Genomic DNA, 13,777 nt, shown 5'->3' with positions numbered 1-13,777 from the left:
AGATAAAGATTCTTGAGACCGTCTCACTAAGAGACCTACTCAATGGATGCAATTAATGCATACATTTTCTCACGCTTTACCCATGTGGAGTTAAATAAATTCAAATCACACTTTTTTTTAGAAATTAAAATGAAAATAATTTCTTAAAAAAAGTAACTGATATTAATTATATATATTGCTCCAAATTAATTATATATATTGTAAACACGAAACTTAGCTTAATGTAACAGAACAAAATACAAGCAATCCCGTTGTCAGTGGGATTACAAATCCCTTTGATATGGCAATGACACCATTTAACAGTGCCTAAGAAATAGATTGAAAACGGACGTATTTTAAGTATCATCCCATCAAAATAACAAGGATCAATAGCTTCCATTACCACCATAAAATCTCGAGATTGTTAAAAATCTCATATGAAAAAAGCTATATGTTTTCAAATTTTGAGTACATAATCTCATTGTCTGTACGTGTTTTCGAGTAGGTCTCTTGTGAGACGGTATCACGAATCTTTATCTGTAAGACGGGTTAACCTTACCGATATTCACAATAAAAAGTAATACTCTTAGCATAAAAAGTAATATTTTTTCATGGATGACCCAAATAAGAGATCCGTCTTACAAAATACGACCCGTGAAATCGTCTCGCACAAGTTATTACCCGTGTTTTCAGGGTTACGTGTGATCAAAAAATGAGAAAAAGAAAATGAACCATCATAAGATATTTTTAGCAATTTCGTGATTTCACAGCCCAAATAACAATCCCCTCCCTAATTTGAGATTGCAAATCCCTTGATTTTTGTCGAATCATAAAACAACAGAAGTCACAAACTAAAATCACGACAAACTAATTATAAAAAAATAAAATCATTCTACGAATAAAAATTTTCCCTCCTTGATGACCCTTTATAAATTCCATCCTCGCCATCACAAATTCTCAAACTTTTCATCGAACAAAAAAAAGAGAGTAGCAGGCAATTTCTAGCAACCACAAAATCTTGTTACACTATCGATCGACACACAAAAAAGAAGAAGAAGAGAATCATGGTTGTCAAGGGTTATCTTTTGTTGATCACAATGACATGTTTGATGTACTCCACCATCTCAACGGATCTGAATGAAGACAAATTCAATCCGGCGAATGTAGTTGGTTGCTTGAGTGCCATTGTCAAATTCAAGCCTTGTATCGGCGAGATTATTCATTATTTGAAGACGACGGGGAAGCGCGATATAAGTCCAGAATGTTGCGGGAAGATCATATTGATTGCTCAACAATGCTGGCCAAATATGAACCATAACATGAAAACCACTTCCATCTGTGGGCTACCCTTCTCCGGAAATGGGAATTGATTTATAATTAATCAAGTGATTTTCATATATAATAATTTGCTTATTGCAATAAGTTTCTTCTATTTTATTTTTATTGAGTTTCATCAATTCTCAGAAACAGATAAATACTTGATTGCTCAACAATGCTGGCCAAATATGGCTCAATGCATGCTATCAAACAATATTGTATAATACTTTCAACTTTGATTTATTCAAATGCATGTGGGATCAGGGAAAGTATACTTGTTGTATAGGATTTTCAGTAAGAAAAGTCGTTTGAAAATCACCAACACTAAAAAACTATACAATCAATCTTTCATACAGTAATTGGTACTAAAATTGGAGTTGGAATTGCCGTTGCCAGATCCATTGGACGACGTGAAGAGTTAGTTACCTTTGACTTTGAGCTCGTAACTGTCGTAACCGCAGTCTACAGACTATCGAATCAGATGTGATCATGTCGGCCGTGACGCTTATGTCTACGGTGTCTCCTAACGTTCCTGCCACGGCGTTTCCTCCCAGCGGGAATTCGCCAATCAAATTTAGGATGTGGAGAAACGGGAACATTATTCCGTTCATATTCTGATACAGGATCAAGAGGCCGGGATGATGGTAAACTAAGATTAGAGTCCTTATGATTGACATTGAAGAAGTTGTTGTCGATCAAGCCAGTGACGAGAATCCCGTCGATCCCATGTACAACGAATCTTGACCCGAGAAAAAGATCAGGCTCCGACAATCGAATCCCGTCGACCACGACACCAGAAGCGCCGTTGTCTTGAGTTTTACCTATCAAGACCGAGTGTTGAGGGAGGAGGGTTTCGAGGAAAGAGGAGGTGTGGTTGAGGAGGTCGGAGAAGGTGAGCCGGCGGTTGGGGATGACATGGTAGCGGAGAGTGCTGATGTATGAGGCGGCGCTGGATTCCATGTCGAGGGTGAAGAGATGCACGTCTTTAGGAGCGAACAGAGTGAATGGGTAAGCGGCGGCGGCGGCGGCCGAGTTGGTGGAGATCAGTTGGAGTTGAATGTCGGAGGTGGTGATGCCGTTGGTGAAGAGGGTGAAGCCATGGTTTCTAAGTGTTTGGAGAGTTGTTTCGAGTTCTTGGAATGTGTTGTTTGTGGCGGCGTCAGCGGTGGTGCCGATGATTAGGAGAGATAGAAGGCAGGCGGCGGCCACGGCCGCGGCGAATGGTGGTGTCGGAGAAGAAATTACCATTGGGAGGCTCCGTAGGATGGATGTATAGAGAGAAATCTGGGTGAAGCTGTTCTCCAGTTGACACTCTTTGTTCTGATATTTGCAATGTGAGAGGCAGATGGGTATGATTTCTCAGCCCATTTAGCAGTACTATAGTCTCCCCACGCACTGGATTAAATAATAATAAATTAAATAATTAATTATCATTATTATTACTCAAAATTTTAAAATGCTATTATTACTCTATTTTGAGAACAAAAGTAATTGATTTCAAGTTTTGATTATGGTTTGAGTTTTAATGTACAAATAAAGTTTGATAATTGGGTTAAATATGAATGAGTGAGAGTAATTTTTTTTATTATCAGTTCAGTTTGTATTTTCGGTTTAACTGAATAATTGCACACCACTAAGATAGTGTTTGAGAGAGCTACACGAAAGTACTTTCTAGTGTTTGTGAATGTAAATTTTACTTTCAGTTTCTATAACTTTGATCAAAAAGCTAAAAGCAAGAATGCGATGTTTTTTGTTGGGTGCAATAATTGTCTCTATTTGGTGGAGCGATCGAACCGTGGTGCTTGAGCTGCTGTGCGATTTAAAAGATTTGAGTTGCACCATTACCACTAGCTATAGCTTTTGGTAAAGCGGTAAGCACTCGGTCCTACAATTAGTATCAGAGCCAAGGTCACAGGTTCGTTTCTCATTGATTGCAAGGAGTGCAATTATTGGGAGAGAGATTGTTGGATGCAATAATTGTCCTTTTTTGGTGGAGCGATCGAACTGTGGTGCTTGCGCTGCTGTGCGGTTTAAAAGATTTGAGTTGTACCATTACCACTAGCTATAGCTTTTAGTAAAGTGGTAAGCACTCGATCCTACATTTTTCTTTATCCTGATTTTTTGTTTAGAGTTTAAATTTATAAGTTGACATTTATATCGTTAAAAAAATATATTTTTTCAAGCATTCATGTTATAAAAAATAAAATAATTTTGATACAATATTTATAATGTAATAAAATTATATAAACACATTGTCGATGATGTGAATATCAAATTTTAAATAACTAAAAGAGATTAAGTTTATAAAATTTAATAATATGATTGTCATTTAACTAAAAAATTAAGCTTGAAAGTAATTATTTTCTAAACATTCAAACTTTAGCTTATGTCAGCTTTAGATTTATATTCACACTCTTTCTACTTCAACTTTTCACTAACTTCAAAATAACTTATAGAATAATCACTTTAAAATAAACAAAAACTCTCCAAAACACTCACCAAGTATAATATAGATTTCTAAAAAAAAGTAAAATAATTTTATTGATCCCCATATGTAATGAATTTTCAAACTGAGACCAAAATTTGAGCTCGAACTCACGAGGGTGCTCGAGTCAATTTTTAATAGAATTGCTTGCTAGCACTAGCAGCTAGGCTTCATTGCAATCTCGAATCGGATTTTTATATTTTAGTTCTATATTTAAGGAGTGTTCGGAAGAGCTTGTAAGAATCTAGTCCTGTAATCGAGTTGAGCGGAAGTGCTTTGGGCTGTTTGTGAATACACTCGTCTCATCTTTAAATTTTGTAATTTTTAGTTAGATGCTAAAAGTAAGATTGAGATGTTCGTTTTATTTGCTTGGCTATTTTTTAATGATTTAAAATTATGATTTGATATTTTTATCCTTAAAAAACTTGTGATATTCCACAGTTTACCTCAGATTTTATAATTATTTTTCGAGATTTTTAAAAATGTAAAATGTTATTTATGTATGAGTTTTTAAGAGTTTCCAAAGAAGTATTCAAAACACTTTTTTAATTGACGGTACACGTGAAAGTTTCATAAGAAATCAGGTACGGGAACTCCATTTATATTTATATCTTTTAGTTTCATGTTTTAAATGATATATAAAATCAAGATTAAAATTTGTGTCAAGCAGTCTCACGGGTCGTATTTTGTGAGACGGATATCTTATTTGGGTTATCCATGAAAAAATATTACTTTTTATGCTAAGAGTATTACTTTTTATTGTGAATATCGGTAGGGATTGCCCCGTCTCACAGATAAAATTTCGTGAGATCATCTCACAAAATATCTACTTTAAAATCAAATGTTAAAAAATGTGACAAATTTGACAACCATGTATATAATAAATCGTTAATTATTTTTCTCATCGATATAACTTGCAAAATGAAAATGGACTGCTTCGATTATAATAGATCTATGGTCATTATCAGTCAGAATGTCAGACTAATGTGAATAAACAAAATGGAAATGTTTACGAAATATTCATAACATATTTCTATATTATGTATAGTCAGATATCATCTAACTTTTTTTTTTTGAAGTCATAAAGATCACTGTTAGTAAGGTTTCCTATTTAGACGAAAATTCTTAGGAAAATGTCTCATGAGTCAATTTTATGAGACGAATCATCAAACCGACGTGACTCACATTACTTTTTGTACCAAAAATATTATTTTTCACTACAATATAGATCGATCAATACGTCTAACAGATATAAATTTGCAAGATTGTCTCATAAAGGAACTAGTCTTATATATTTATGTATTAATAGGTTTTTTGTGAGACGGTCTCACGAATCTTTATCTATGAGACTGGTCAATCCTACCGATGTTCACAATAAAAAGTAATACTCTTAGTATAAAAAGTAATACTTTTTCATGGATGACCCAAATAAGAGATCCGTCTCACAAAATACAACCCGTGAGACCGTCTCACACAACCTTTTGCCTTTGTGTATAGGGTCATGATAGATAATTGATTTTAGAAGAGAAGTGTTGCTAGATCACCTTTCATGATTAGAGTAAACAACCAATGTAACAGATCACCTCTGTTCACACAACAAAGAAATATGATCTTATTGTTTTGTGTTCACAAGACCCAACAACCCATATTAGAATGAAGAAGAAACATGACAATAGGCAACATATCAACGAGTCTGCTCGCCATTAAGATGATTGTCAATACTAGCATTTAGGTATTGACTAATGAATTCCTCACATCGATGACGAAGCGGTACCTGACATCTGACTTGGCAAGACGTTCCATGGCCGTGTTGATCTCGTCCATACGGATGAGTTCAATGTCCGACGTTATGCCATGCTTCCCACAGAAGTCGAGCATTTCTTGCGTCTCTTTTATGCCACCGATGTCGCTCCCACCGACAAGCTTCCGTCCTGTACCATGAAAAGGAATCACGAAACTAAGTACTAAGTTCAGCCCCTACTCACAAGTCCTTTTTTCCCTTTCCCAGTAAAAGAATGCCTAAACCAGGACTCGTCTTACCCAAAACGAGAGGGAAAATAGGTAGCTCCAGAGGTTTATTAGGGAGGCCAACCGTAATCAATTTCCCGTTCATTTTCAGCAAACCAAGCAAGGGTGCCAAGGAATGAACTGCAGCAATGGTATCGATAATGAAATCTATTGTCCCAAGAGCAGCCTGCAACAAGCAAACATCAAATCTTCAACTCAGAAATTAAAACCAATCAGCCTCATTGATCAATACACCACAATAAACTTCAGTAACAACCAAGATTTATGTCACTAATACATAACAAAGTTCATGAACCATGCAATTAAAACATGGGCTCAATGATTCACTAATTAAGCAACTGTAAGACGGCATCGATCACATTGGAATGTCTCAGGTTTTTGTTTTTACAATGTTCACACGACCATTTTATACCTCATTTTCCAGCTGACTTGATTCATGCAAAGGTAATAGGATTCATTCCATCTCAATTAATTAACTGCACAAAACTTATTATTTTGGGAAAAAAAAAACCAATCAATTACCTTCAACTGAGCAGGATCAGAACTGACAATGAAAGCATCAGCACCAAGCTTGTTAATGGCTTCATCTTCCTTGTCCGAAGACCTACTAATAACAGTTACTTTTAACCCAAAAGCCTTTCCAAACTTGACAGCAACATGGCCAAGCCCACCAAGTCCAGCCACACCTAAATGCTTCCCAGGCTGATCAGTCATTCCATAGTACTTCATCGGGCTGTAGACCGTGATTCCAGCACAAAGCAAAGGTGCGCCTGAATCCGAGGGGATATTGTCCGGGAAGCGTAGCACAAAATGCTGGTCGACGACGATTATATCAGAGTAACCACCATAAGTCTTCGTTCCATCTTTATCTAATGCGTTGTACGTAAAAACCAATTTGGGACAGTAGTTCTCCAAGTCCTGTTCGCAGATACTGCAAGTCCTACAGGAGCCTACTATCACTCCCACTCCAACTCTGTCACCCACCTTAAACTTTTGAACATTTTCCCCGGTTTTGGTCACTAGACCAACCATTTCATGTCTGTGAACGGGAACAATAGACAAGTTGTAAAGCTTTTCTTGAGCATACAAAAGAATCAGGCAGCAGTCAAGGCACGTAACAATCGTTCTAAGGTGAACAAACCATTGGATTTCAATGGATCAGGGACGCAACATCTATAACAATATCACTATCGTAAAGGACATAACTGATAAAACATCAGATTTCAGTATGCAGCTAATGTAATAATAGAAAACAAAGACATTAAGTAACCTTAAGTGATCAGCATTTTCGTATATCCTGGTGATATTAAAATCTTACCCAGGAACAAGAGGGTAATTCGTGAAGCCCCATTCGTTCTTGGCGTTATGCAAGTCTGAGTGGCAAACTCCACAGTAGAGTACTTTGATCGTCACATCTTCAGCTCCATTTTCCCTGTCGGACAAAAGCAACAACTTTTCAGTACAACTCAACAGCAGTGTCGTACCTGGGAATACGGTCTGCCACCAGTTTTAACTAATACGAATAAAAATAACAATAAAAATAGATATATACATAAACAACAAAAAATAATAATAATAAAATAAATGTCTTTCCTTTTAGTAATTATTTACATTGGTTCAAAGCTTTTCAATTTTTTTTTAAATTTTGTATTTACTTTTAATTGTATTTATTATAAATAATAGATAAAAATAATTTAATTTCGTAAACGATAATGTAATATAATTTCCAAATACATAATATATATGGAAGTTAATTTTATAATAATTTTAAAAATATTTAATTAATAAAATTGTTTGAATGCATCAATATAATTTCTACTTAAAAATACAGATATAATTATAATTATATCATTGAATTTATAATAGATCTCTAATTCGTAACGCATTATCATAATAATATTTTCATCTTCATCAATGTTGTTTTTCATCGAAACACACACGCGCGCGCACATATTACAATTCACATCCGTCTTAAATGTATAAGCTTCTTTGTTTTCATGTGTATATTAAGAACACAAATTCACAAACAAACCAACTATTTAATTTATTCAAAAAATGATTGCACGTTTTTCAATACTTAATTAATGCAAGTATATAAGTAAAAAAAATGTTACTAAATGTAGAAATTAAATTATATATTTGGAACAAACGAAAAATAATTGACACGTATGGAGTATTGACATCCTATTCAAATTTGATTAGGTTTCTTGTGAGACGGTCTCGCGAATCTTTATCTTTGAGACGGGTCAACGACCCTATCGATATTCACAATAAAAAGTAATATTATTTCATGGATGACCCAAATAAAAAATCCGTCTCATAAAATACGACTCGTAAAACCATCTCACTCAAATTTTGATTTATCTATCAATATATATTCATCAAACATGGAAGATAGAAACATTGAGTGCCTTGTATTATTGCTCAATGAATAAAATGCACAAGCATTTACTGCAACCAAATTAGTTGCACCAAATGTTTGTTGGAAACAGCTTGCAATCCAACCGTCATAATAAATATTCACAGTTGCATGCCAATGGGCGAATGATGCACGTGTCTCAAAATCATATATATATCAAATTGATTTTATTTATATATAAAATATAAAACATAATCGCAAATAATGTATTTTAAATTAATAATATATATTCAGCCCATTATATCATATGATTTTATTTCTAAATCAAATAGAGAACTAGCTATCAGATCCAATCCGTCAATTTTAAATTTTATTATTCTAAAACATAATTTTTGAATATTCATAATTATTTTTGGTAAGAGATTTTTTTTCCATAAAATATTTATTTGTAAATTTATTATTAATTCATATTATTTATAAATGTATTATTAAAGGAGACGAGTAATAAATAGAGTCTGCCATTATCATCATTCACACCGTTAAGTTTATGCTATATTCCCAGTGCATTTTCCAATCTTGAATTCAGATGTTTTGAATTCAGACGATATTTCGATCGTGCTCATATTCATCGCTATATGAATTGGGTTCAAGCTTTCCCCAAACCCTTTTCATCAATGGACGAACATATATCTTGTATAAAATATATCGAGAATATATAGCATTTCAAATTTAACATAGACTGATCAACAATAAGCAACCAAAGATTCGTATACTGAGGAAATTAAAATTAAACCAAACTGCGTGCAATAAAGAAAAGAACAATTAAAGACCATGGTATATAGAGATAAAGTTTCTTCCAAAAAAAAAAATTTTAAAAAAGTGATAAATTGGTTAAATATTCATGGAAATCAATCAGCAGACCGAGGAACTAATGAACAAAACACAGAATGAGAAACGCATGCACCTGCGCGAGAAGTGAAAAGGGGAGAGAACGCCAGAGGGATCTGTTGCTGCCCAGCCAAAAGCTTTTTGCTGCCCAGCCATTGTTTTTCTCTCGGAGATTAATCTAAATTCCTCGCTGTATGATATAATGCAACAGTATTGGGGGTTTTTATTGACAAGCCAGTGGAGTGGAATTGGCAAGCTCTGCTTTACAGGAATGTGGACCCCAAAACTCATTTATAGCATTTTAATGCAATAATTTCCAATTAATCATTTTTTTGGAGAACGAGAATGTAACTTTTGTTTTTTTAAAAAATATCTTATTGTAGTTTACGACTTTTCATTCTAATGAAAATAATTTAAACATTTTAGTTAAGTATTCAGTTTTTATAACCTAGATTAAATAAGAACTATAAGATATTGTCATATCTAATAAGCTAAAATGGATTGTTCTGGATTTTTAAAATTTAGGAAATTCATGTTGCGGAGACCGAAACAATAACGGAGCGAAATTCAAAGTATGAGCAGTCATCATGTTCTCGAGAGAGGCCGTACATTGAAAGCAGAGTAATCATTACTTGATGCTCTATAAATACCCATGTTTTATTAATTATGAAACATTCAATTCACTTATTGTTTCCCACAAATAATCAATGTATGTTTTTTATATCGCATTTTCTTTGCAAAAAACACTTGACTGACATAACGTCGGAGTTGTTACGTAGGATAATCATCTGGCGCCCCACTGAAATTCCTTGTTCTCCGAGTATGCAGATTATATAGCCCGAAAACTACCAATCCGATCTCCCACGTTCACGAGAAGAACTCACCCGGCTCGGTTAAATCGCCCACTTAGTTCACCCAATTTACCCGGCCTACATGAGAATGGATTTTGGGGTTGGCGGTTTCCACAAACGATTATCCACAAATTCAGAAAACCTAGATTCAATTGATGAGTTGTTTCGATTCGCTGGGATATGAAGCAAAGAGCTAAAGCGAATGGCTTCCGCTTTCTCTCGAAACCTACCTTAATTTCCTCTTCCTTCCTCAGAGACTACTGTAAGCTTGTTTTTTGGTTTTCATTTTATCAATTTTTTGAAAATTTCGATTTATTACAGATAATTTGTTCACTGATTCTTGTTTTTTTGTACAGCTCGATACGAAGAAAATTGAGCCATGTTGCTGGATCTCTAGGTCATCTCCAACCACATAATCTATTTTGGTGCAAATTTTACACTAAAATAGTACGATTTCTGCATCAAATACAACATCTATCTCCAACCCATTTAATTCAAATCTTACACTAAAAAGAATATTCTCGAAATATTTCTTTTATTTTACATATATTAATTATTATATTTTATTTAATATATTTTTAATTATAAATAATGTTTATATTACATCTATTAATTTATTGTATTTGAATTATGTGTTTCAAGTTGCATTTGTATTTGGATTATGTGTTTCAATTTAGTTATGAATTGTATTGTTATATTATTTTTTGCATTTATATTTAATTATATTATTTATAAATCATTAAATCAAATTATTCTTTAATTATTAATAATTAACATAAATAAATAAATTAATATTTAAAAATCAATAATTATTATTCTTTAATTTTTATTAAATATCTAATTATTAAAATAATAAAATATATATTATACTATTATTTAAATAATCTTTATATTTTCTAATATAAATATTTATAATGAAAAAATGCAAATTTATAACAAAATAAAAAAAAATACAACCATCTGCGCCAAATTTGGCGCAGAGGAAAGGGGCTGAAAATAGCGCAGCTCCCATTAGATGGCAAATTTTTGCACGAAAATGGTGTTTTGCACCATTTTGGTGCAAGATTGGAGATGGTCTTAGGAGCCGTATATGCTCATCAGATGCGTCATGTGAGGGTAAATGTCTTTGACGGGAAGAACTTTATCATTTTTTGGAAGCTGTAAGGCCCTGTAATTAATTATCCGATAATTTGGTATAATTAGAATAATTATTGAATTGTAAATTAAAATAATTATTTATGCAAAATAAATTCAAGAAGTGTGTTAAAAAATATGTATTTTAAAATATTGGAGAAATTAATGATATAAATTACATATAGAGTTTAAATAATACACGAGAGCAAATAAATACAGACCGAGATAAATGGGCTTGTGTTACTATTTTGGTGATCAATTATTATTATTAAATGCATACAATACACACATTCCTCAGTCCAAAAGAGAAAAGAAATTAAAGAAGAAGGAAGAGAAAAGAAAGAAGGAAACCCCAATTCTCGTCACTTGAGGAGTAGCTGCGGTAAAGTCGCGATATCTCCTCCGTCCCAACTCGAAACTCAGAAATTCTTGAAGGGTTGTCTTCCTAACATCCTAAGCTTCGATCCAAGCTATAAATCGCGAATTTTGAGCAAGGATACGAGTAGATCAAAGCTGCTGTTCCGGTGCTCTGTTTCTGCGAGAATTCTTCCGGTTTTTGGGTGAGAGTTTTTGTGTTGCTACGATTTTTGTATTTCGAATTTATAGAAATGACCTAAATAAACTTTGCAGTGCTTTATGTTTGCTGTTTATAGCCATTGGAGTAATGGATTTTTGATTAGAAATGGATTTGTTATGATTTTTCTACCAAAATGTGCCAAAATCGAATTCCGAAATTGTGCTGTGTAAAACACCTATTGTATTTCGGGATTATGACATATATGCAATCAGATTCTGAACTTATTATTCAAATGAAAGTTGTAGAGATATGTCTTGTCTTCAAAATGATATAATAATCGTTAAATTCCAGTAAGAATTGTGCAAGTTATGATGATTTTTCAGAAACTGCTCAGTAGGAGATTTCTGTCCAAAAATTTGTTGAGTGGCAAGGTGTTCTTGATAATTCTGGGATTAATCTACTGAGATTTGGAAGATGATTTCTCTAGAAAAAGTAAGATATTCGAGTTATCTTTCATTTCCAATTGGCGGATATTGATTTGAGTTAATATTGAGCGAGATACGAATTTTATGCTCTTTCGTGCCAAATCGGACATGGTATGGAATGTAGTTTTAATGATCGGCTTATTGTTGTTTTGTTTAGGTCGAGAGTCTTGAAGTGAAGTTGTTATTGGATTGTCAAGTTGGTATAGGTATGTTACAGCTCGGTAACATACGACGGTAAAACATAAATTATGTTTACTTGTCATTCTGTGTTGCACTGATCGTATCTATGACTGTTATAATTTGTTAAATGTCTTCGTTGTGATATATATTTATTATTGTGACATATTATTGGCATTTAACATGAGGCATACTGTTGTGACATTCATGCTGAGCCCTATCGTTCTTGTTAGCCCATTGTTGATATCCGTTGTTATCTGGCACTGTTGTTTATCTCGGGATCATAGTGTGGCTGATAGGCCTATACACATGAGACCGTATATGTGATTGAACAATCCCGTGGTTAGTGCAGCCTTTTGAGGTGAGCGCTGAGATTGTGTCATCTAGTTCGTTCTGTTGTGCCATCCTGTTATACCGTATCAGCTGTATGGAGGCCGAGTCAGGGGTGTTATTCAGCACAGCTTGGCATACCTCGCATACTTGGCAGGGCGGTTTAGCTGCATGACTATGTAGCTCCCCTGTGTTGTTGCTCGAGCATTATTCCAGTTGTTATCGTACCGTTTGTTGGCTCATGTTATCCCAATTATTCGTTGAGCCTTTCATGCATTGTATATTATATTTTATTATATATGATTTATGTTTATTGTTGTTATTGTTGAACTGTTTCATACCAGAATTCTAACCTCAGTTGTTTTCTGGGGAGGCTGCTGTGGCTGCTATTGGGCACCATGGTAGATCTCTCGAGTCGTTTTGCAGCATCAGGCCGAGGTTCCGCCAGTGGAGCTCGGGATTGAGGTTGGATTGCTTGGTTCTGTTAAGTGGAGTCTCCCAGTTAGTTTACATGTATGTCTAGAGTTTGTTTTAGTCTTGTATTGTAGTTTATTTGCCAGGGAGATGCCCCGTGTATCTGTAGTGGTATTTGATTGTTTTTGTGATGTTCTAAGTTGACTTTGTGATTCTTTTGATCTGGTGAGTATTTGGTAAGTTTTAATTTCTGTTTAGTTCTGGCCAGTGCGGCTATAGGTTGTTGACTTCGGTTTTTGTTTTTATGACTTTAGTTGGAGTATATTTTGATATAAAATACTGCTTGAGTTTTCGGGATGTCCTACTTATGGGAGGTCATACCGAAATTTTTATAGGCCCTGAGGTCCATTTTAAAGTATTTTAAACATTTTTCTACTGCAGCTTTAAATCAAACCATTATTGTTTGATCATTAATTGTCATTAGATTAAATGGGCCTCACAGAAGCAATCGTAGTTCGAGTTTGGGTCATACTATATGTACAACGATGTAACTCACATTGAGTTATAAAGTACATTTGAAATAATCAAACTATGCTAAATGCATTTTTGAAATAGTTTTTCAAATAAAATGTAAGGATAATTTTGACATTTCAAATATATTACGTAACTCAATTTATACATATGATATTTTCCTTCGAGTTTTTGAGATGTTAGTCGGAAGTATAGCAATGTTCACGGAATCAATGTCGGAACTTTAGGGAAAATTTTGGAGCCATTCAGCCAGAAATCAGAATGCTAATCAAATAATTGCAT

At 33.9% G+C, this 13,777-nt stretch overlaps 2 protein-coding genes and 1 long non-coding RNA gene across 3 annotated transcripts; 1 reads left to right on the top strand and 2 right to left on the bottom strand.

Moving 5' to 3' along the window:
* Positions 1 to 1,667: 1,667 nt before the first annotated feature.
* On the bottom strand, positions 1,668 to 2,598 carry LOC142521681 (fasciclin-like arabinogalactan protein 19). Its single transcript, XM_075624809.1, has one exon. It carries the CDS (start codon positions 2,542 to 2,544, stop codon positions 1,774 to 1,776), a length of 771 nt encoding a protein of 256 aa, XP_075480924.1. The 5' UTR covers positions 2,545 to 2,598; the 3' UTR covers positions 1,668 to 1,773.
* Positions 2,599 to 5,373: 2,775 nt separating this feature from the next.
* LOC142522664 (putative cinnamyl alcohol dehydrogenase 9) lies at positions 5,374 to 9,315 on the bottom strand. Its single transcript, XM_075626185.1, has 5 exons — positions 9,133 to 9,315; positions 7,128 to 7,241; positions 6,332 to 6,848; positions 5,822 to 5,975; positions 5,374 to 5,712 (listed from the first exon to the last, which is right to left on the bottom strand). Exons 1-5 carry the CDS (start codon positions 9,210 to 9,212, stop codon positions 5,510 to 5,512), a joined length of 1,068 nt encoding a protein of 355 aa, XP_075482300.1. The 5' UTR covers positions 9,213 to 9,315; the 3' UTR covers positions 5,374 to 5,509.
* A 526-nt stretch (positions 9,316 to 9,841) lies between these two features.
* LOC142522261 (uncharacterized) lies at positions 9,842 to 10,304 on the top strand. Its single transcript, XR_012814433.1, has 2 exons — positions 9,842 to 10,169; positions 10,264 to 10,304. It is a non-coding gene; the product is annotated as an uncharacterized LOC142522261 (long non-coding RNA).
* Positions 10,305 to 13,777: the final 3,473 nt, after the last annotated feature.

Source organism: Primulina tabacum, chromosome 13 (genome assembly GCF_025594145.1).
Source record: "Primulina tabacum isolate GXHZ01 chromosome 13, ASM2559414v2, whole genome shotgun sequence".
NCBI classification, from domain to species: domain Eukaryota; kingdom Viridiplantae; phylum Streptophyta; class Magnoliopsida; order Lamiales; family Gesneriaceae; genus Primulina; species Primulina tabacum.
The sequence above is the reverse complement of the archived record's forward strand: the minus strand, read 5'-3'. Positions and strand labels throughout refer to the sequence as shown.